The sequence below is a fragment of the Triturus cristatus genome, chromosome 9 (genome assembly GCF_964204655.1).
Source record: "Triturus cristatus chromosome 9, aTriCri1.1, whole genome shotgun sequence".
Lineage (NCBI taxonomy): Eukaryota > Metazoa > Chordata > Amphibia > Caudata > Salamandridae > Triturus > Triturus cristatus.
This window is the reverse complement of record NC_140592.1, coordinates 1,010,246,967-1,010,270,250: the sequence shown is the minus strand read 5'-3', so window position 1 is coordinate 1,010,270,250 and position 23,284 is coordinate 1,010,246,967. Positions and strand designations below refer to the sequence as shown.

At 49.5% G+C, this 23,284-nt stretch overlaps 1 protein-coding gene across 1 annotated transcript in view; it reads left to right on the top strand.

Annotated features, from left to right (window-relative positions):
• Positions 1-23,284, top strand: part of SAMD15 (sterile alpha motif domain containing 15) — a 109,423-nt gene that overhangs the window by 55,467 nt on the left and 30,672 nt on the right. Inside the window, exon 3 of the mRNA XM_085626660.1 lies at positions 10,339-10,437. Within this exon, the coding sequence (XP_085482786.1) occupies positions 10,339-10,437 (99 nt within the window). The remainder of the gene's footprint in view (positions 1-10,338; positions 10,438-23,284) is intronic.

The following is a 23,284-nucleotide window of genomic DNA, read 5'->3' as shown; positions in this document are numbered from 1 at the left end:
TGTGACAGAGGGAGGCAGCTTAGAATGTTGGGAGGCCATCTCAGAGTGGCAGTTGGCAACTGACTGGAGAAGAGAGAGGACAGATATAGAAGGAGGTCGGAGTAAGGCAGCAGGGGTGGAAACCAGTGCTTGGAGTGGGGTCCAGAAACCCACCCTTGATGCTAGTCCCTACTGACCAAGCCCAGCCTAAAGCCCTGTGTGGGACCAAGACCAGAAGAACCATCTTAAGGAACTGAACATTTGAAACAGGCCTTGAAGAGGAAGAACAGCAAGTTCCTGACCTGTTCAGTGGTGTCCTCCTGGAGTCCTGACGTCGAGAAGCCTGGAGACCTGGGGCCTGAGGTAGAGAAGCGGCGCTGACAGAAAGCAGACGTCGTACCCGGAGCTGCCAGAGGTCGAGTGAGGGCGCCGACGGAGGTCGTGGAGAGGCGCCGGAAGTCGAGTGGAGATTCACCCGAGGTCGAGGTGAGGGCGCCGACGGAGGTCGTGGAGAGGCGCCGGAGGTCGAGTGGAGGAGGTCGAGGTGAGGGCGCCGACGGAGGTCGTGGAGAGGCGCCGGAGGTCGAGTGGAGATTCACCCGAGGTCGAGGTGAGGGCGCCGACGGAGGTCGTGGAGAGGCGCCGGAGGTCGAGTGGAGATTCACCCGAGGTCGAGGTGAGGGCGCCGACGGAGATCGTGGAGAGGCGCCGGAGGTCGAGTGGAGATTCACCCGAGGTCGAGGTGAGGGCGCCGACGGAGGTCGTGGAGAGGCGCCGGAGGTCGAGTGGAGATTCACCCGAGGTCGAGGTGAGGGCGCCGACGGAGGTCGTGAAGCGCGCCGGAGGTCGGGAGTGGAGATCGCACTCCGGAGGCACCCGGAAGCGGGGAGGCCGTGTCCCTGCGACGCCGGAAGGCGACAACGAGTCGAGGCCGCCCAGCGACAACGAGTCGAGACCGCCCAGCGACATCGAGTCGAGACCGCCCAGCGACATCGAGACGAGGCCGCCCAGCGACATCGAGCCGGAGCCGCCTCACGACATCGACACGGCGCCGAGCGGAGCCGATCATCGTGAAAAGGGCAGTAAGTGGTAGAGGGGGCGTCTGAGGCCCCGTGGAGCCCTAAAAGACCATTCTAGGGGCTAGAGGGGTGTTAGAACCAGCCTGGGAGTGCCAGGGGTGAACTAAGACTGGTGCAGTGACATCTGTGAGGGGCTGTGTAGTTTGGAGGGCCAGATCTTTAGGTTACCCTGGTTCTGCCTCAGCTTAGGCCCCAGCCTTGACCAATCTAGGTGGGACACCCCCCCTGCCATCCAAATGACCACAAGCTGTGTATGGGCAAAGTAAGACCAAGTTACCTCATGAAAGTGATCTGATCTATACTGTCATTGATTGCTTTTCCTTATTTATTGAAGGTGCTTTATTTATTGTCTTCCACTAATTTATTCCTGCACTGTATTTATTGTCTGACTGTATTTATTTGCCGTCTGTATTTATTGCCCAACTATTTATTCTTTGCTTAATGAGGACCTGAACCTATTTATGGAAATTCAGAAGTGGTATTGTTTATCTGACCTGCTCTTTTGAAGGAAAATCCTATTGTACTGTATTTATGTTATGAAACCTGCAACTAAGAGAAAATAAGATAAAGACATATATATTTTCAACTTGACTTGCATAATTTTTACGGTGTAGTGTCGTTTTTGGAACGGATGAACGCATGGTTATTGTGAGGGTGTGACGTACGCTTAACACGGTGCCTGACCCCCAACCGCTCGAGCCAAGCTACCACTGTGCTGGGAGCCTGGTGACTGCTAACCCGGTTGCCCGGTTTCCAACATAAAATTGGTGTTCAGTGGTGGGATAGAGCTGTGCTTGCGTCTACTCGACAATAACTTTGGGTACTCCATAGGCCTACACCGGGAGTTTTCTCCAAGCGGACTTCCTGATTTCGAGTTTTGTTTTTTTTCAAATTTACTTCTGGTTGTGGGAGGAGGTATTACAAAAGGTACCCCCCTGCATAGCTTCTGTAAGCAACTGTCTTCTATCCTGAGTGGGCAAAATGGAGTTTGTGTTGGAGGATGTGGAAACTTACACTGTGGCCCAACTCAAAGAGTTTTGTGAGAGAGAGGGGGTGTATTGTCCCCCAGGTGCAAAGAAGGGTGAGCTCCAAACCAGCTTGAGGGCTTGGGGGGAGGCACGACGAGAAAGTAAGGCTGAACAGGAGGACAGGGATGGAGAGACTGACCACGAGGGGGCTGGTTTGTACCAACCTGAGGTGGGGAACCTAGTAGAGGGGCCCAAAACACTTTCAAGGAAGGGCAGCAGTGTCTCTAGTGGCGGCTTATCAGAAGCAGTATTAACTGACCGGAGGGAGAAAAGACGGCTCACATGGGAGTTGGCGAAGCTGGAGAAAGAAAAGGAGGAACGGAGGATGGCTCACGAGTTGAGGCTCAGGGAGATAGATCTCCAGATCCTACGGGTCGGGGCACACACTGTTCCTAATGGTGGCAGCGAAGAAAGAGAAATCACCAGGGAACCCAAACCCTATTTGCCAAAAGACATAGTAGCTAGCTATAGTACGGGAGATGATATCGCCAAGTGGCTAGCAGCCTATGAGGTCTCTTTAAGAGCCCATGGGGTTCCAGAGAAATATTGGGGAGGGGGATTGTATAAATACATGCCTCCAGCTGGCAGGGATACATTATTGGCCCTAGAGCAGGATGAGCAGACCCACTACCCCACCATGAAAGTGGCGCTCGTGAGGAAGTTTGGACTAACACCCGAGAAGTATAGACAGAAGTTCCGGGGTAGCCACAAACTGGGCACACAGAATTGGGTGGATTTCCTGGACTATGCAAAGAAGGCATTAGAGGGTTGGATACAAAGCAGCGAGGTGAGGGACTACAAGGGGTTGTTTGATTTGATGTTGAAGGAACACCTGCTCGAAAAATGTTTCCCTGACCTGCGTCAACACCTGGTGGATAGCAAGCTGACCAATCCCCGGAAGCTTGCTGAGGAGGCGGACATTTGGGCTAGTACCCGGGTGTCCACAAGGGGGACTGGAGGGGACTCTCAAAAGACCGGACAGGGCGCCCCCCAGAAGAAAGAGGGAGGGGAAAAGAAAACGGAGTTCTCTAAAGGCCCCCAAAATAGTTCCCAAGGGAAGGGAACGGGATTCACCCCTAGGGCTAACCCACCCAGAAACCCTAATCCTGGCCAGAGTCAGCAGCCAAGGGTTGTCCATTGCTACGAGTGCGGTGGTGTCGGACACTATAAGGGAGATGTGAAGTGCCCGAAAAGACCACCCCCTCCCATCGGAGGAAAGGCCCCCGGAGTAGCTAGTGTAGTGCTCGGGGAGGAGATGCCTTTAGATAAGGGAATGGAGTGGGCGGGTGTCACTTTAGTGTCCCTGGGAGAACGGGAGATGGTTCCTAAGATCCAGGTGCCCGCAAATACCACAAAGTATGGGCAGTGGGTCACCATCAACGGCCAAAGAGGGGAGGCTCTGAGAGACACAGGAGCCAGTATGACTATGGTACGTAGCCAACTGGTGTCTCCAGAGCAGGTGATTCCCCATGTACTCCACCCTGCCGCGATGGCTGACGGCAGAATGGGCCACTATCCGGTGGCCGAGGTTCCATTTGAATGGGAAGGGGTTGCAGGGTTGCTTCAAGTTGCCGTAAGCCCTGCCGTGCCAGTCGATTGTCTGCTGGGGAATGACATGGAGCATAATGCTTGGAAGGAGGTGGAATACCGGACTCATGCTGAGATGCTGGGTACACCTGACTGGGCCTGTGTCAGCACAGGGTCTGCGACTACCCAGAGGGGGAGTTCGTTTAGGCGGGAGCCTGGAACAAAGGCACCGCCGGCTGCCGACCAAGGGAAGAACCGAGGGCAGGAGGAGCCTGCCTCGGCATCCACGCCCCGTGTGACGGATAGGCCACCGGAGGTGGTGGACCAGGAGTCCGCGGAGGGGATGTTACCGAACTGGAGAACCTACCCATCCCGGCCGAGTGGCACGTGGAGGGAGGGCCGACCAGGGAGGAATTCTGCAAGGGCCAGAAGGAGTGTCCTACCCTTGAGGGACTGAGGCGACAGGCCGAAGCTCAGGCAGCAGGGAACGTTGAGGGGAACTATAATATTTACTGGGAGGATGGCCTCCTCTACAGTGAACCCAAGGCACCCATGCACGGATCGTCGCGGGCCTTGGTTGTCCCTCAACGTTATCGAGCCTTCCTCCTGGAATTGGCTCATGAGATCCCCTTGGCAGGACACCTGGGGCAAGACAAGACCTTTGCCCGGCTTGTCCCGCACTTTTATTGGCCTCAGAGGAAAGTGTCGTCCGACACCTATTGCCGGACGTGTGTGTCTTGTCAAGCCAGTGGGAAAACAGGGGTGAAGCTGAAAGCTCCCCTGGAACCACTTCCTGTCGTTAGCACCCCCTTTGAAAGGGTGGGCATCGACATTGTGGGTCCATTAGATCCGCCTACTACAGCTGGTCACAGGTTTATCCTGGTTCTGGTGGATCATGCCACACGGTACCCAGAGGCTATACCTCTGAGGACCATTACGGCACCTGTTGTGGCTAGGGCCCTGATGGGAATCTTTACCCGAGTGGGTTTTCCCAAGGAAGTTGTGTCCGACAGGGGGACCAACTTCATGTCAGCATATATGCGGGCGATGTGGAAGGAGTGTGGAGTGACCTACAGGTTTACCACTCCTTACCACCCCCAGACCAATGGTCTGGTGAAGAGGTTCAATAAAACCTTGAAAGGCATGATCAGAAGTCTGCCTGAAAGCCTGCGGAGGAAATGGGACGTCCTCCTACCCTGGCTATTGTTTTCTTACAGGGAAGTGCCACAGAAGGGAGTGGGCTTCAGCCCCTTCGAGCTTCTGTATGGGCACCCTGTGCGTGGACCTCTCAGCCTGGTGAGAGACGGATGGGAAAGAACTCCCAGAAAGCTTCCCCAGGATGTGGTGAGCTACATGCTGGCCTTCCGGAGCCAAATGGCTAAGTTGTGGAAGCAAGCTTCTGACAACTTGGAAGCCAGCCAGGCAGTGATGAAGGCGTGGTATGACCACAATGCTCACCCGGTGGAGTTGGAGCCTGGCCAGAAGGTGTGGGTGATCGAACCAGGAGAGCTTAGCACCCTCCAGGATCGCTGGTCAGGACCCTTTGAGGTGTTGGAGAAGAAGGGTAAGGCTACCTATTTGGTGGATCTTAAGACCCCTCGCCAGCCCCTACGGGTGCTGCATGCCAACCGCCTCAAACCCCACCATGAGAGGCCCGAAGTCATATTGCTGATGGTGACTGACGGAGAAGAGGACGTGGAAAGCGAGCCTCTCCCCGACTTATTTGCGTCTCAAGAGAAGGATGGGTTGGTGGAGGGAGTGATTCTCTCCCCGTCCCTAACTCCTGAACAGCAGGAGGACTGCCGCCAGGTCCTGGGGCAATACTCTTCGTTGTTCTCCCTTGTTCCGGGTAGGACTCACCTGTGCGTCCATGACGTGGACACAGGAGACAGCCCACCTGTGAAGTCAAAGATCTACCGGATGACAGACAAGGTGAAGGCCAGCATTCACAGTGAAGTCACTAAGATGCTGGAGCTAGGAGTGATTGAACCTTCCAGCAGCCCCTGGTCCAGTCCGGTGGTATTAGTACCAAAAGCTGTACCACCGGGTGCCCAACCGGAACTGAGGTTCTGTGTGGACTACCGGGGACTGAATTCAGTAACCAAGACTGATGCTCATCCGATCCCGAGAGCGGATGAATTGATTGACCGGCTGGGAGCTGCCCAATATCTGAGTACCTTTTACCTTACTTCCGGGTACTGGCAGATTTCTCTGACTGATGGAGCTAGGGAAAGGTCAGCCTTCTCCACGCCCAAGGGCCACTACCAGTTCTGTGTGATGCCCTTTGGGCTCAAGAACGCACCTGCCACGTTTCAGCGTCTGGTGAACCAGATCCTCACTGGAATGGAGAGTTTCTCTGATGCTTATCTGGACGACATTGCCGTCTTCAGTAACAGCTGGGAGGATCACTTGCGTCACCTGAAAGCTGTTCTCCAGGCCCTGAAACACGCTGGTTTAACGATCAAGGCCAGTAAATGCCAGATCGGGCAGGGGTCGGTAGTGTACCTTGGACACTTGGTGGGTAGGGGAGCGGTGCAACCCCTCCAGGCGAAAATCGAGGCTATCATGGCCTGGGAACCCCCCAAGACTCAGACTGAGGTCCGAGCTTTTCTGGGCCTCACCGGATATTACCGCCGCTTCGTGAAGGGGTATGGTACCATTGTGGCCCCCCTCACGGAGCTTACGTCCAAGAAGCAACCTCGACGGGTAGTCTGGACGGAGGCTTGTCAGCAGGCCTTTGTGAAACTGAAGCAAGCCATGTGCGAGGCCCCGGTCTTAAGGGCCCCAGATTTTTCCAAGGAGTTCATTGTCCAGACAGATGCATCGGAACATGGCATTGGGGCAGTGTTATCGCAACTCAATGAAGAGGGTCTGGATCAACCCGTGGTCTTCCTATCCCGGAGACTACTTCTCAGGGAACAGAAGTGGAGTGCAATAGAGCGTGAAGCTTTTGCCGTGGTATGGGCTCTGAAGAAGTTGCGGCCATACCTGTTTGGCTCGCACTTCCTAGTTCAGACCGACCACAGACCCCTTCGGTGGCTGATGCAGATGAAGGGGGAGAATCCCAAGTTGCTAAGGTGGTCTATCTCCCTACAGGTAATGGACTTTCAGGTGGAACATCGGCCTGGAGTGGACCACGCCAATGCAGACGGTCTCTCAAGGTATTTCCGCCTTAGTGATGAGAACTCCCAAGGGGTTGGGTAGCTCTCCCCACTTTCAGCTGGGGGGGACGCGTGTTAGACCTGTCAGCCCTTTGGGTGGTCCCTCCTCATCATTATTTATTTTGTCCCACTTTTGCCTCAAACCCTGTTATAATTTTTCCTTTTTGGGAACCACCAGACTTTTTAGTGTTGATGCAGGGTCAGGGAGCCATTTTCCCTACCCCTGGAACTTCTGTCTGAGGGCCTGAGACACAAAATGGTGGCCACCCATTGTCACCTGTGACATCACCAGAACCCACTGGAGGTTTCTAGAACCTTCTGTAACATTCTAGAACCCTGTGACAGAGGGAGGCAGCTTAGAATGTTGGGAGGCCATCTCAGAGTGGCAGTTGGCAACTGACTGGAGAAGAGAGAGGACAGATATAGAAGGAGGTCGGAGTAAGGCAGCAGGGGTGGAAACCAGTGCTTGGAGTGGGGTCCAGAAACCCACCCTTGATGCTAGTCCCTACTGACCAAGCCCAGCCTAAAGCCCTGTGTGGGACCAAGACCAGAAGAACCATCTTAAGGAACTGAACATTTGAAACAGGCCTTGAAGAAGAACAACAGCAAGTTCCTGACCTGTTCAGTGGTGTCCTCCTGGAGTCCTGACGTCGAGAAGCCTGGAGACCTGGGGCCTGAGGTAGAGAAGCGGCGCTGACAGAAAGCAGACGTCGTACCCGGAGCCGCCAGAGGTCGAGTGAGGGCGCCGACGGAGGTCGTGGAGAGGCGCCGGAGGTCGAGTGGAGATTCACCCGAGGTCGAGGTGAGGGCGCCGACGGAGGTCGTGGAGAGGCGCCGGAGGTCGAGTGGAGATTCACCCGAGGTCGAGGTGAGGGCGCCGACGGAGGTCGTGGAGAGGCGCCGGAGGTCGAGTGGAGATTCACCCGAGGTCGAGGTGAGGGCGCCGACGGAGGTCGTGGAGAGGCGCCGGAGGTCGAGTGGAGATTCACCCGAGGTCGAGGTGAGGGCGCCAACGGAGGTCGTGGAGAGGCGCCGGAGGTCGAGTGGAGATTCACCCGAGGTCGAGGTGAGGGCGCCGACGGAGGTCGTGGAGAGGCGCCGGAGGTCGAGTGGAGATTCACCCGAGGTCGAGGTGAGGGCGCCGACGGAGGTCGTGAAGCGCGCCGGAGGTCGGGAGTGGAGATCGCACTCCGGAGGCACCCGGAAGCGGGGAGGCCGTGTCCCTGCGACGCCGGAAGGCGACAACGAGTCGAGGCCGCCCAGCGACAACGAGTCGAGACCGCCCAGCGACATCGAGACGAGGCCGCCCAGCGACATCGAGTCGAGATCGCCCAGCGACATCGAGACGAGGCCGCCCAGCGACATCGAGACGAGGCCTCCCAGCGACATCGAGCCGGAGCCGCCTCACGACATCGATACGGCGCCGAGCGGAGCCGATCATCGTGAAAAGGGCAGTAAGTGGTAGAGGGGGCGTCTGAGGCCCCGTGGAGCCCTAAAAGACCATTCTAGGGGCTAGAGGGGTGTTAGAACCAGCCTGGGAGTGCCAGGGGTGAACTAAGACTGGTGCAGTGACATCTGTGAGGGGCTGTGTAGTTTGGAGGGCCAGATCTTTAGGTTACCCTGGTTCTGCCTCAGCTTAGGCCCCAGCCTTGACCAATCTAGGTGGGACACCCCCCCTGCCATCCAAATGACCACAAGCTGTGTATGGGCAAAGTAAGACCAAGTTACCTCATGAAAGTGATCTGATCTATACTGTCATTGATTGCTTTTCCTTATTTATTGAAGGTGCTTTATTTATTGTCTTCCACTAATTTATTCCTACACTGTATTTATTGTCTGACTGTATTTATTTGCCATCTGTATTTATTGCCCAACTATTTATTCTTTGCTTAATGAGGACCTGAACCTATTTATGGAAATTCAGAAGTGGTATTGTTTATCTGACCTGCTCTTTTGAAGGAAAATCCTATTGTACTGTATTTATGTTATGAAACCTGCAACTAAGAGAAAATAAGATAAAGACATATATATTTTCAACTTGACTTGCATAATTTTTACGGTGTAGTGTCGTTTTTGGAACGGATGAACGCATGGTTATTGGGAGGGTGTGACGTACGCTTAACACGGTGCCTGGCCCCCAACCGCTCGAGCCAAGCCACCACTGTGCTGGGAGCCTGGTGACTGCTAACCCGGTTGCCCGGTTTCCAACACTTGCTTTCACTACTTGGCCTATCTGCCTCCAGGCATTGGGTCGGGACCAGTTGGAACTTATGCGTCCATTGAAACACTGAAGGACCCTCCATCCTTCAACATTTCTATAATCTTAGTGCGAGGACCTGAGAGAACAGATAGCTTGCATAGGGCATGAGTGCTGTAGCACGCTCAATGCCTTCTTGGGATCAGGTGAATACTTGGATATGTAGCTAATCATTTTAGGTTACTACGATACCCTTGATATCTGCTCTGGGGCAATCAGTACTGGTTCATACTCTGGCCTTCTTCAAAGCCAATTATTAGTGTATTTCATAACCCCAGGAAGGGGGAACCCATTACCTGGAACTCACAAATGTTTGAAAATGAATGTATTGTAGTTCAAACATTGGGTGGTTGATGCCTTTTATACCCTCTGGTCATTCGTGACTTAGGTGTAAGAACTATTGGCCTACTCTAGTCATCTCACCATGACGTACATCCAAGACATGCATGAGGTGCTGCTACTCACTGGAGATGAAAAGTCGTTTACACCTCCTATGACAGACTGCCACCCTGGCCTGAGTGGGTTAGTTTGGGCGATTACCCACTGTTTAGAAAGCCATTTAAAATTATCCAGTGGGCTCATAGTGGAATTAGTTACTTAATAAAATCCCTTAGATTATCTAGTCCGGCTCAAAAGAGAAGGTTCCCTTTTGGGTCCTGGTCCTTTAGGCCCAATATCTTCAAAATCTATCAGACAGGAATGTAACCTGGGTCTATAACTTCCACCAGGCTCTGTCAGAAGTTATTCTAGGTAGGCTGACAAAAGGTCAGTTAGCTGACACACTGCCACAGGGACCACCCAGTGGACTGAGAATCCATTAACTGCCCCTGGGCCTTACTGATGTATTGGCATAAGTCCAAGTGGGAGAACCTAGGTCAGATTAACCTCCTCTGTGTTCTCTTGTGAATAATAGTGACTCTATATTAAAGGATTTGTAATAGGGTACATTTATGGCTGCTGAATTTATCTAAAAAAAAAGATTATAGCATATTTTCGCCTCAGGTTATTATGTTATAGAAGTCGCATGTCTCAATTTTAGCATAACTGTTGTCTCTTAAATTCTACAGCATTACTTTCACATGCTATTTACGTTATTCCTTGTCTTGGAAAAAAGCCTTTAACACACATGGCAAACAAAGAAAGGATATATGCGATTTTTCTCTGAAATGCATGTTATACCTTAAGCCCAAAAGTGAATAGTCTATCTGAACCATATTATTTTACAATGTGCAGATATACTTTTGGTAAATGTAGAAATGGGGGACCTGCTGATTAGGTGATAAAGCTGCGGCTACTGTTCTCAACAGGAATGTTTCACGGAGAACTTCATCAATGGGCGCAAACTCATCTTTGTGAACTGTTCGAACCTGCCACAGATGGGGATCACAGACTTCGAGCATATGAAGGTATGGACAGTTCTATAAGAATATGCCCAGCACTTCCTGCTTCCTTCTCATGATTCTCATTCATGCTGTTATGTCTACTGACGAGTATTTAGTCCGCTTTCACTGATCCCACCTTTCAATATTTCCTTTATTTGGAGTCTAGTCTGTCTTCCTCAGCCCAGTATACTCTTGTGCATGTTTCTTCGCTCTCTATTATTATCTTCCATCCTCTCTAGCATTGTCAGTTTCCTTCTTCTGTCTACATAATAATACCCCCTCCATATGCACCGACCACATCAATTCTTCATCACTTGTGATTTCCTTGCCCGGCCTATATCGCTGTGCTTTCCCCCTTGTTAATTCTTCTGCCCTACACGTCCTACTTTCAAATTTTACAGAGCTCATTCTTTCTCTCCATCCACTCGTTCCTCAAAGCCTAATTGTCCTTCATTGCCAGCTCCATAGTTACTCCACCTCAGCATCATGTTCCCTCATGATTTTTAAGCTTGTCCTAGCAGAGCCTTGAGAAATAATTGGGATTATAGTGAACTAGCTTTATGAAAATCACTGGCTGCTCAAGTTTTAGTCAAAGCTAGAAGTTCATGTGCTTATTTTCTTTTAAGTAATTACACATTTTATGTCTGAAATGCAAATTATCAGAAATAGAAACTGCTATGTGATGTATAGCTGGGAGTAGAAACTGGAGAACAAACCTTCTTCAGCTCTGTGATACTTCTGTGCTAACTGCCCACAGAAGAAAAACAAAAGGTTCCCCTTATCCCAGCACCCATGTATTTTAACAGAAAAAAGACCAAAAATATATTTAAGGACATAGCCTGGGGAAATGGGCAACCTAGAAACTGCCAGCAAAAACCCGACTATCTCAGAGTTTAGGAGTCATATAATAGTTAATGAAAATGTGTATACAATAATTCAGTGAGGTGTCATTAGAGATCCGTGTTAAATATTGGGAAATTTTGATAAAGGAAAGATGAATTTTCTTTTATTTATATGTTCATGTATTTTTGTAAATCACGTCAAACTCCATGACAGGGCAGAACGTTTTTAAGCGTTAGTAACCTGATTTGAGTAGAGATGAGTAATAAAGGTAGGTAAAGATGCATATAATGAACAATTGCCAGAAGAGTGGTGTATAGACAGATACAAGAGTGTAAACCTAACATGAAGTTTGATTAAGATACGCTTAACCTTACAGCGTATGTGCCAGACCAAAGCACCACCAATAAAATACATCGGTATGGGCGGCCATACATGGAAGAGATCCTACTAGAGATATTGGCCTTATCATGCTGTTATCACTTGTAGTATACTTAAAGCATATGAGGCTTAATTCTTTTAGGAAGCAGCACAGCAACTGAAAGTTGGGAGAGAGTTCCAGATCTGGCGGTCATTGGCAGTGAAGGAGTGATTCATTGTGAAGCTGTTGATAGGGACTGATCTCTGAGGGCATTTTGGATGATTGGCAAAGGTGTTCTACATAGCCTTCTTATTTTTGGTCAAAAAGGTTGACTTCAGGCGAGCATCTGGCAAGGAGGTGTGAATTTCGTTTCTGAGGCTGGAGATTTAGTTCGAAAGCAATTAACAAATTCATTGCGTCTGGAGTTAGCGACTTGAAACCCAGGCTGTGGGGATTGTTGTTTAAGAATACTGAAAAGCTCCCTTAAACGCTTCATGGCGTTGTCAAGAGTTGCTCTGTAGAATGTAAATTTGGCTTTATGAATATGTTGTGTATGATTTTCTATTGGATTTGAGCTATTTAAAATGAAAGTCAATGGGCTTTTGTGTCCATAGGTGCACAGACGCTCACAAAACATTCCTATGGTTGTTGAATTTGGTAGTGATCCAAGCGGACATATTTCTAATTGCCTTTAGTTTAGTCATGAGTGGCCCATGTAGAAAATGAAGGTGCTTAAAATTATTTGCAATTGGGAGATGCTAATATGGTGGATACAAAAGGGAAAAAAGAATGTGGTAAATTACAGAAAGCAAAACACGTTCATAATGTAAAAAACTGTTGTCCTAATGGCTTTTAGAACACACCAGGGGGATCCTCCATTGCAAAAGAGGTCACCAAATGACATTTGAGGGGCCAATGCACTTCTTTCTGATCACGTGCCCCTAAGAAGCTTCGGGTCTGGCCTTATTTTGGCCTATATGAAGCTCTTTTCTTGGAATACTTCCTTAATTTACCATCACTATAGCCAGTTGTATTAATGAGCTTCACAATCCCTGTGCCACTAATCTGTACACCCTCTTTCATTGGAACAAACCAATTCTGAAGACGCAATTTACCTTTGTTCATGAAGTGTAGTCTGAGTTTAAAACTGATGACGGGTCTGAGTTTAAAACTGATGACGGATATGTTTCTCCTTGCACGCAAAAAATGGAGATCTTGGCTGAGGAAATGTTCCACAAACCTAATATCAGGAGTTCCTTACGTTTTACATGGGTTAAACTCATTAATTCTTTCCAGATGGATTACATTCTGCAGCTCCCACTGCTGGCCCATAGATTGGACCGGCCCTGGACCTGCTACCCGCGCAGGCACGAATTCTATGAGCATTAAGGTTTTCAGGCTTTCTACCAAAGCAATTTGGCCAGAGGTTGTATGGAAGCTCTTTGCATAGGTCTAAATTGCCCTATGCTACTGCTGTGCCCTGCCTTTCAAAACGTCCACCTGAGGGTAAGAATTGGAGATTAGGATAATGATTATGATGAGGTCTTCTCTCACTAAATTTCCCTTATTCCCATGCCGTCGGTTCTCTTTCATTATCAACTTTTTTTTTTTTTAAAAACCTTTATTTACGTCAACATGGTACACAGCTATTCAGCCGACATCCCGGTGGTCCGGCAGCACGATGAGAACAATACGTAGGAAGGTCCATGTCCGTACATCAGGAGTAACAAAGGTTTAGTTTTAATGTAAACCAAAAAATAAAAACACAAGCAAGGCAAAGCATATAATAAGCATGCGCTAGTTCTCAGCCGGGGCGAGGTCCCACTCCCATCAGCGGAGCAGTACACCACGCCAAAGAAGTGAGGGGAAAGCAGGGGTACGGACTCCAGTTTATGAACAGTTTTACGTATATAGTTGGGAGTAGAGCTAGGGGGAAAGGTGCACATCGAGCATCTCAGTAACCGGGGGCACACAAATATCTCCCCTATAATAGTTCCATCGCTCCCATATCTTATGCCACTTCTTAGGGCGACCTCGGGCACTGTACACCGTTTTCTCCCGGAACATGCCCCAGTCCATATTTTCCATCCATGTTACCAAGGTGGGAGGTCTGTGGGATCCCCACAGCTGCGCAATATCTCGCTTCGCCACCATATTCCCCAGGGTCACCCATTGGGTCTGAGCGGCATCATAGTCGGTGGGACCCCAGACATTCAATAGGCATCGTCTTGCCCCGCGGGAAGAGTGCGATACCCGTGACCTCTTTCATCACATCATGAATTTGTTTCCAGAACTCTACAATCTCCCCACACTCCCAAATAATGTGTAGAAAGGTGCCCAGCATCCCACAGCCTCTCTTGCATAAGCCATCATCAGAGAAACCCATATGAATCAGGCGGGCCCCGTGACATAAACCCTGTGAAGTATCTTAAGCTGCACCAGCCGCAGTCTAGCCGGGATCGCAATCTCCTTCGTAGAGGAGATGGCATATTGCCAGTCCTCATCGTCCAGTTCGAGACCATCCCTAGTCCATTGTTCTCGCACATCAAGGAGGAGGTCGGTCCGAACATTTACAAGCTTCTTGTAAATCAAGGAGATTGTACTCTCCGGCATATGACCATCCAGAATCCGATCCTCCAAAGGAGAAGACTCAGGCACGACCTCCCCCTCGGCACAGACAGATAGTAGAGCGTGACGCACCTGGGCATATCGAAAGTATTCAGTACCCCCTAGTTCGTACTCCGTCTGCAGCATCTCAAACGATTTCACCTTACCCTTAATCAGTAAATCCCCAACTCTAGAAATCCCAATTAGGTCCCACTTCTCAAACCCTTTCGTGTGCCATAATTTCCCTAGCATATCGGATTCAAAAAGCGGAGTAGCCTGGGTAAGTCTGCCCTTCCAGCCCAACGAGTTTGTAACCGCCTTCCACACATGCACTGCCGTCTTGGTTGGTCCTGTGAGGGACCCATCCAATGATTTGGAATACAGCGCCCTAAGATAATTACCCCCGCGCAACAACCACCGATCCATAGCAAACCCAGGGTTCAACGCCGGACCGTAAACACTGTGGTTAATCGCTCCCAATTGGGTAGCCCAATAATATCTTCTGATGTCAGGTAGTGCTATCCCCCCGTCATACCATGGAAGGGTCAACTTTGCTATAGCTATACGCGGTCGACCGTCCCATAACAGCGAGCGCTGGAGGCTCTCCACCTCACGAAAATAACAGGCAGGAACTAACTCTAGGGTGTTCTGTAAGGCGTAGAGAAATCGGGGAAGAGACATCATTTTAAACAATGCGGCGCGGCCTAGGAGGGAGAGCGGTAGCCGCCTCCAACCCGCAACGTCCCGTCTCAAGCGTGACAACGGAGGGAGTAGGTTCTTCTCGTATCGGACAGAGGGATCGGTGGAAATATATATCCCCAAGTACAGAAAGCCCCGCTGGGCGATCTGGATGGAGCAATTCCGCGGGACGGTAGGGGTGTCTCCACTGAGGACATATAGATGCGACTTTCCCCAATTAATGGCGAGACCCGAGTTTCTACCAAAAGAATTCAAAACGTCACAGACCACTATGAGGGATTTCCTAGGTGAGGTCAAGTATAACAAAATGTCGTCTGCATACAAAGAAATGCGGTCCTCGTGGTCTGGCGACCATCGGATCCCTTTTATGTCTGGCTGCCATCTAATCCATGCCGCCAGCGGCTCAAGGGCGAGGGCGAACAATAGTGGCGACAGAGGACACCCCTGCCGAGTGCCCCTCCCAAGCTCGAACGGAGATGACGCCCTACCGTTCACCGCGATTTTAGCCAACGGTTTCTCATAAAGTAGCCTAATCCAGCCTATAAAACCCGGTCCGAAGCCGAATTTTGTGAGCACTGCCCACAGGTACGGCCATTCCACAGTGTCGAAAGCCATCGTGGCATCAAGTGACACCAAGATGGCCGACTCCCGCAGCGTCCCAACCCTCGCGAGCACGCCATGGAGTCGCCTGAGGTTCAACGCAGTGTTGCGGTGTGGGATAAACCCGGATTGGTCCGGGTGGATCAAGTCCTCAATGACCCTGATCAAATGGTTAGCCAACAGTTTGGCGAGGATTTTTGGCTCAACGTTGAGTAGGGAGATCGGCCTATACGATCCGCATCTGTTCCGGGGCTTGCCATCTTTATGTATAACCACTATTGTCGCCAGACGTTGGTCAAATGGGAGACGCCCATGCTCCCGCGCCTCTACAAACATATCTCGCAAATACGGAGCAATCTTATCCGGCCTGAGTTTATACAACTCGATCGGCAAGCCATTCGGGCCCGAGGCCTTGCCTGGGTGTAGCGAGCGGATAGCGACTGCAACCTCATCCGCGGTGATGGCACCATCAAGGTCCTCCCTGTCGAGGTCGGATAGACAAGGCAGGGCAATGTCTCGCAGCAGTTCATGCGAGTCTTCCTCCGGCCTGTCCGACACAGACGTATAGACCATGCGGAAGTGGTCCGCGAAACACTGGACTATCCCATCGGGTTCTGTGACAATATCCCCGCCATCAGTCAGTATTTCTGGCACTACTCTATTCACTCGTTCTTTCCTGTCTAACCACGCTATTAATTTCCCAGCCTTGTCGCCCACATCATACAATCGCCCTTGTTGTTCCCTGCTAAGCACCTTAGCCGCGTTGGTCACCAGTGCTTTATATTCAGACTGTTTTAATCTCAACTTATGCAGTGTTTCCGCCATAACCTCATCTTCCAGGACAGACTCTAATGCCACTATCTCAGCCTCGATCTGCGCCACCTCAGCATCTCTCCGACGTTTGACATCCGCTATCAAGGAGAGGGCCTCCCCTCTCAGTACTGTTTTAAACGCTTCCCACAAAGACACCGCGGAGGTAACCGAGCCAAGGTTCTCCGAAAAGTAGAGATCAACCACTTTCAGCAACGCGCTACGAGTCCTAGGGTCACGGAAATACCAGGGGTTAATCGGGGCAACCCTACCTGCCGCTCCACGGCCAAAATCCATACAAATCCACACCGGCGAATGATCGGAGATGCCCCTGGCCATGTGCCTAGCCTCGGACACCAAGGAAGCGTGGGCAGCCAAGGTGAGAACATAATCTATTCTAGAGAGACTGCCGTGTGCCCCAGAGTGAAAAGTGTACTGCCGCTGAGTGGGGTGCAGCAGCCTCCAGCAGTCAACCAAACCTAGTATATCAATAAAATCTGGGAGCCATCTCTGCGCCCCCCCGGGGTCCCTTGGCGGATGTCTGTCTAGTAATCCGGAACCAACTGCATTAAAGTCACCACCCATTACCAACACGCCCTCGGGGAGATCCAACATAGCCCTCCCCAAGTCGGCAAATGTGGCGGTCTGCAGGCCAGGAGGGACATAAACAGAAACCAAAACCAGTGTCCTGCCCTCCCATCTCCCCGCAACCGCCACAAAGCGCCCCCTCTCATCGACAGTAGTAGAATCAATCTCAAACGGCAGCGAGGTCCTAACCACTATTCCAGCCCCCCGGGATCCAGAGGAAAACCCAGAGTGCGTGATAAATTTATAACCCTTTCTATTGAGAGCATGACACGTGTTGCCTATCAGGTGCGTCTCCTGCAGCAAAACTATGTCAGGAGAGCACCTCTTCAGAGATTGCAAAACAATCCCCCGCTTAATACGATCCCCTAAGCCATTAACATTCCAACTAAGTATATTCAAACCCCTACCCCCCATCACAGAACGGCAAGAGACCCCCGCCCACCCCCGAGAGCAGCACACGAGACTTGCATTGCGATACCTTGCAAAATGAAGAACAACAACAAACACTCCAACAAACCCAAACCACCCCCCACCCTGCACCCCTGCATAAGCCTAAAAGCCCCCCCAACTTGCAGTGTGCCTGTCGCCCTAGCAGAAGCTAATCTACAAGAAGAAACCCCGTGGGAGGAAAGAGATCCCATTGTACCCTCGCCACCCCCGGAAAATAGCTAGCAGTAAAAACAAAACAGCGAACCACTGTCCCGTGCTTAGCCAGAATGTTCGATCACCAGAGTCCTCAATCTTTTGCGACATGGCCTCCTTCCGCTCCGCCAGCATGATCCCCGCTAGTCCGCCGCTGTGGCAATTTGTCGAGCCATTCCCCAACCTCGTCTGGCAAGTCAAAGAAAAAGGTTCGTTCTTCGTACTCGACGCGCAACTTGGCTGGGAAGAGCATGGCATACTTCAGGCCTCTCTCACGTAGCCTCCTCTTGACCCCCAGGAAACTCTGCCGTTGCTTCTGCACCGCCTGGGTGAAGTCAGGATAAAAACTCAATGCAGTGTTCTGGAAAGTGACCGGTCCGGACCCTCGTGACGCCTGCAAAATGGCATCGCGGTCCCTAAAGTTGAAGATCCTGGCGATGATCGGTCTCGGGGGGGCTCCCACCTTGGGCCTCCCGCCCGGGACTCGGTGGGCCCGCTCGACCGCAAAGAACTTGCTGAGGCCCTTAGGCGCCAAATGGTTAACCACCAAGTCCTCGACAAACAAGTCCGCTGATTGCTCCTCCGATTTCTCCGGAACACCAACAATGCGCACGTTATTGCGCCTCGCCCGGCCTTCAAAATCCTCCATCTTGCGGGCAATGAGGTCATTGGTAGTCCTCAGCGTGCGGACCTCTATTTGCAGATCAGAGACGTCCCCCGTGAGGCTAGTGGTTTTTTGGTCCAATGATTTAACTCTCTCATTAGTTTTCCCCAGGTCAGCGCGAAGCAAATTGACGTCAACTGAGATGGTGTCCACTTTGTGTGCCAGGGTCTCAAACTGTTGCCCAATAGAGGACTTCATCTCCTCAATGGCACCCATGATGTCTTGCAGTGTCAATTCCGGTGCGGGGACCGAGTCGTCTCTCGATGAGTCCTGTGGCTTCCCCGGTCCGCTTGGCGATCCCTTTTGCTGGGCATAGCGATCCATATTGTTGGTTTGGGTGTAGCCCCCCCGCCTGGTATTCTTGGGCTTCTGTTTGTCGGCTTCCGATTTGGTCGACATCCTCAACCCCGGAACAGTCAGCGTCAAAAAACAGGCCGCTCAGCCACGCAATTGGCACGAGGTCCGCTGGATCCGGGACCCCGATGCAAGCCCATGCATGTGCAGGCTGAGCTACAAGCAACTGCTGTCCAAGACAGTCGCGGGCCGAGGCACGTAGTTGTAAAAGAAAACGAAAGTGAAAGTGTAAACAGGCCCCATCCGATGGTCCACCCCACACACGGCCGCTGTTGTTCAATTAGTGTCCGGGCCCATGCCAACGCGAGACCCGGGCACCTCCCGGGGGATAGGCCGCGAACTTCCACTTGTCACAACTTCGGTCTCCGGTGTACAATTTCAGTCCGGACAACGACGCTCGCCTCAGCAGTGGTTCATCTCCAATATTCCGGATATTTGACACAGGATTTTTTCAGGATAATTGCCGGAGGGAACGAGGGTTGCGGGAGCTCTGTGCTCACGCGGCCATCTTGGTCCCGCGCTAGGCTCCTCCTCCTCATTATCAACTTTGACCGATCACGCAACCCTTGGTCCAAAAAAAACGAACTGCCGTTTTGCTTTTTTCTCTTTCCAAGAATGTACGTTTTGTAGATATTCACACATGAAAGAATTAAAAGTTTGTGCATTGTGCCAGGCATTTCAAGTTTTTGAACAGCTTAGAAGCATTGTCTGTTTCGGCCAGTATGTTGCGAGCTTTACCATAGATAACGGAGGGGGGGAAGGGAGGAGGGGGCTGTGCTGACACATGGATTAGTGGAGACAGAGACATCATAAGAGCCGAATCAAAATCATTTGTGGGGGGCTCTCTTCACTTTTCCGATGTAGTCTATAAAACACCGAGTCATTCTATGAGATTACATGTGGCAAATAGTGCATTTTAAAGCACACAGGGTCAGTAACATTATTCTCAGCATAACATGATTTTGGTGTTCTCAAAGAAATTTAGCACAGTGAATGACAAATGTTCTATTTAAATGCACATTAGGCCAGGAAACTAGGTGCTATGTGAAACACCAGATTCTATTTTACATCACAATTCCGAGCAAATCGTACACTCCAAACACTCTGAGCCAGTTGTGTCAACCTAACTAGTCTTAAAAAAATCTTTTACAAGATATTTCACCATCCTTCCGCCAAACAAAGTTTTTGAAAATTGGAAGCAAATAATGCAGTTTTAGCACATTTATTTAGTCACTGCTCTGTTCATGCTTCATTTACCTGCACACAATACTTTTATGTTTTTTTCTGAATATGATGTTGTTATAGTAAACACCAATGTAGCTGTTTGTGGGAAGCTGCCACATATTCTAGCTCTATAGCACAAAGATATATTATTTAGTACTTTGTGACAACTCCCTGCAAATATTTTTGAATTTGAAATGCTTGGGAAATCTTTTAGCAAGAAGCTGAACCCATGTTTGAAAATATTTGCTCTAATAACATATATTAAGTATAGAAACTGAGCACACAAGCTTAATGATGATACCCCCACATTGCAGATGGGTGTCAATTTTGGATTACCACGGGTAAGAGATTTTGACCTAGTTTTCCATTTGGCACTCATCACACTGCACTCAGTACCCCTTGTCTAAGTGAAAGGATCAGAAAATAAATAGAGCTTTAAAGGTCTTATGTATTTTTTACATTCCAGTCCCTCTGCCTAGCCACTGGGCAGCAAACAAGTAGCTGTTGTGGAGCTAAGCATGGGTAAAGGGATCAACCTTTTATGCCACTACAGCTATTGCTGGCATTTTAGTGAATACATGCCATGGCTGCTCAGGGCTGACATTCAAACCTGCAACATGCCCCTGAACACAAAGGGGAACACATTATTAAATAGCAATAACATTTGTGAAAATAATTTGCAACAGTGCTAGAAGAATGAGAATGTATTTACTGATAACATGTTTGCAGATTTCAATTCAATTCCTTGTGCAAAGCAAATGAAGTATGTAATAAGACTTCTTAGGGTGGAAGCTTAGTAGCAATTTGATGCAGTAATTCCACACAGAACTTTGGATGCATGAGTCTGTCTCATTTTGGAGTAATCATGGTGTGAGAAAAAGACTGGACTGACGACAAACTAGTCTCTGCTTTGTTGTGGCAGGCAGGAAATTAGGCACAATCGCTAGGCCCTGCAAACCTAATTCCTTCCTCATTTGAGTTAACAAATTGGCTCATCTGAGCAGGAAGCAATAACTGCAGGGACAGAAAATACCTTCACGAAGTATTATCCATTTTAAGCACTGCCTCTCTTGCTAACCTAGCCTTCAGTCCTATAAACGATTGCAGAAGACAAGACAACCATGCTGGCCTCTGTCCTCATAGAAGTCATCTCTCCCTTCCACATTCCCTCCTTCTGTCTCCTCGGCTAAATGTAACTATTATAGCGAGGATCATGAGACGTCTGCCTTGAGGCCTTATGTAGAAGGTGGGCAGCTCCTGCTTCCAAGGGGCTCTTCTTGGCCTGCACTAGTATCTACTGCTCTCAAAATACTTGGACAGATGTTCCTCTTTCAAACCACTTTTCATTACCAACAGGGTAATTTAAACAAAGCTTCACTGATACGCACAGACTAGAACTCTGGCCTCAAAACTGGCATCCCAGCCCTCATTCATTTCCTTCAGGAAGCTACACACTGATGGAACTTCGTTCTCTGTCCAAAAAGCAACATTTTAAAAATCATTCCCTGCAAAGATAAGAAACATCCAAAACCACCTCAGATTCAGGGATGCAGTAAAGACCTGGCTATTCCTTTAAAGGTGACACCCCTACTGCAAAGCGGTCCCAAATCCTAATAACCCCACAAAGTTGAGTCAGTCACCTATGTACTGGTGGTAGGTATTTCCATCTCTCACTCCTCTTGGCTCCATCCCAAGCTTAAATGTATCTAACAATATTGCATGCATATATCTTTTCCAGAAACCACATTAAAAATGATGCTCATTAGGACTGCTCAGGATTGTACTGTGAACTACGTAATTCTACTTAGGCCCTGATTACAAATGCCTTGGAGGAGCGTGTGATATCTATTTCACATGTTAAGTTAGATACAAAGAGGGGGTCTCAATTTATCCTGTGTGATAAATAGCATCAATTGTGAGTTTTGTCTGAAAATGGGACATAAGATTCAGATTCTAGTGTTCTCTGCACCAAAACCTGCATGCGCTGTTATTTACAAGGCACGTATCTCCCCCAGCAAAGTTTATCCCAGGTACATTTTGGCACGGGAAACCTGTTGAAATTTGCCTGTTGTGGTTGTGGGGCTTGCAATGTGGATATGTGCTGTACCAAGAGCTACCCTACATTTCAAAATTAACAAGGGCAAACATAATCGGTGGCTTTAACCACTTAAGTTTATATAAAACAATGTTTTTGAGCATGGTACAAAAGAGGGCACTACAAACTACAACACTTAAAAAAAAATATATATCAAACATTTTTGCAAAGCATCATTGATGGTGGTTTTAAAGCTATACCTAATTCTGAATGACTAACCATTACTCCACAGCGCAAAACATAATTAAGATATCTGCAAGTGCTGTAACTAAAAAAAACAATATAACTGCTGCCCTTCTGTACTTTTGAGCCTTGTATTTATAGGGGCTCTAGTATGCAACACATTGTAAACTTAGCATTGATTGAAAACTGTTTAAGTTAAATATATAAATTTGTGTTCTACATTACACAGGCTACAGGATATTTTATAGTTTTGCAGGATTGGGTTAGCTATTTTATCGATCCCAGAGGATGAAAAGGTAAGAGGCCTTTGTTGGAATTCAAATTCAAATCCAAATCCATGTCCGACGGGCTTTAGAGTTGGTTGAGTGATTCAAGGTTGAAGCCAGGCTCGTGACAGATGCCTTGCTCTAGCTCACCTTGAGGTCCTCTTTGACCCTTAAGACCAAAACTAGCCAAGTTTGCTTGAGGACTTTCACTGCCACTCACACTCTAACCTCATGCGGCAAGAATTAAAAACAAAGCATTGACCTGTGATGTAAAACAAGAGAAAGTAATAGCCATCTAGTGTCTGAAATTCACAATGGGAAATCAGAAAAAACTGAGTTCAATCCCAGCTTCCTTGCTTGAATAAATGGTGTGATCCTAGGCAATATTTAATTTCACCATACCTCCTTTTATTATTGCACATGGCAGCACCTTGAAATACATGAGCACTGCTAAAAAGGTCTTAATAGTCTATAATGCTTCTACATGTATAATAAGGATCTAGGCCACATTTAGGGTACACATGACAACTGTCTTGCCTCTTATTGGCTTATTTATGCGATTTTGGCATAGGGCAGTCCAACAAGATACCAAATACCATAATAAAAGGGCAGGTATGCATCATATTTTTGCAATCTGGTGCCTTCCTGTCCATTCCCTCTGCGCGGTTGCCGTTTCTACAGCCTAGCGCCAACGCAGGCACCCTTGCAGCAGGGTACAAGGGTTCATCCGTTGCCTGTAGGATTATTTTTGTGCAGGAAGGTGCCCCTAGCTGACCCATCAGCAGAGAGTCCGGTTTCATTGAGCTTCCCAGCAGCCAAAGGACTGACCGGGACCGGGGATGCCGCTGCAGTCAAGATCAGCATGCCGCGGCCGCCTGGAGCAACTTCAAGGCAGGGTGATTCAGTAGATACGCCCCAACTCACATTGCGGCAGGGCA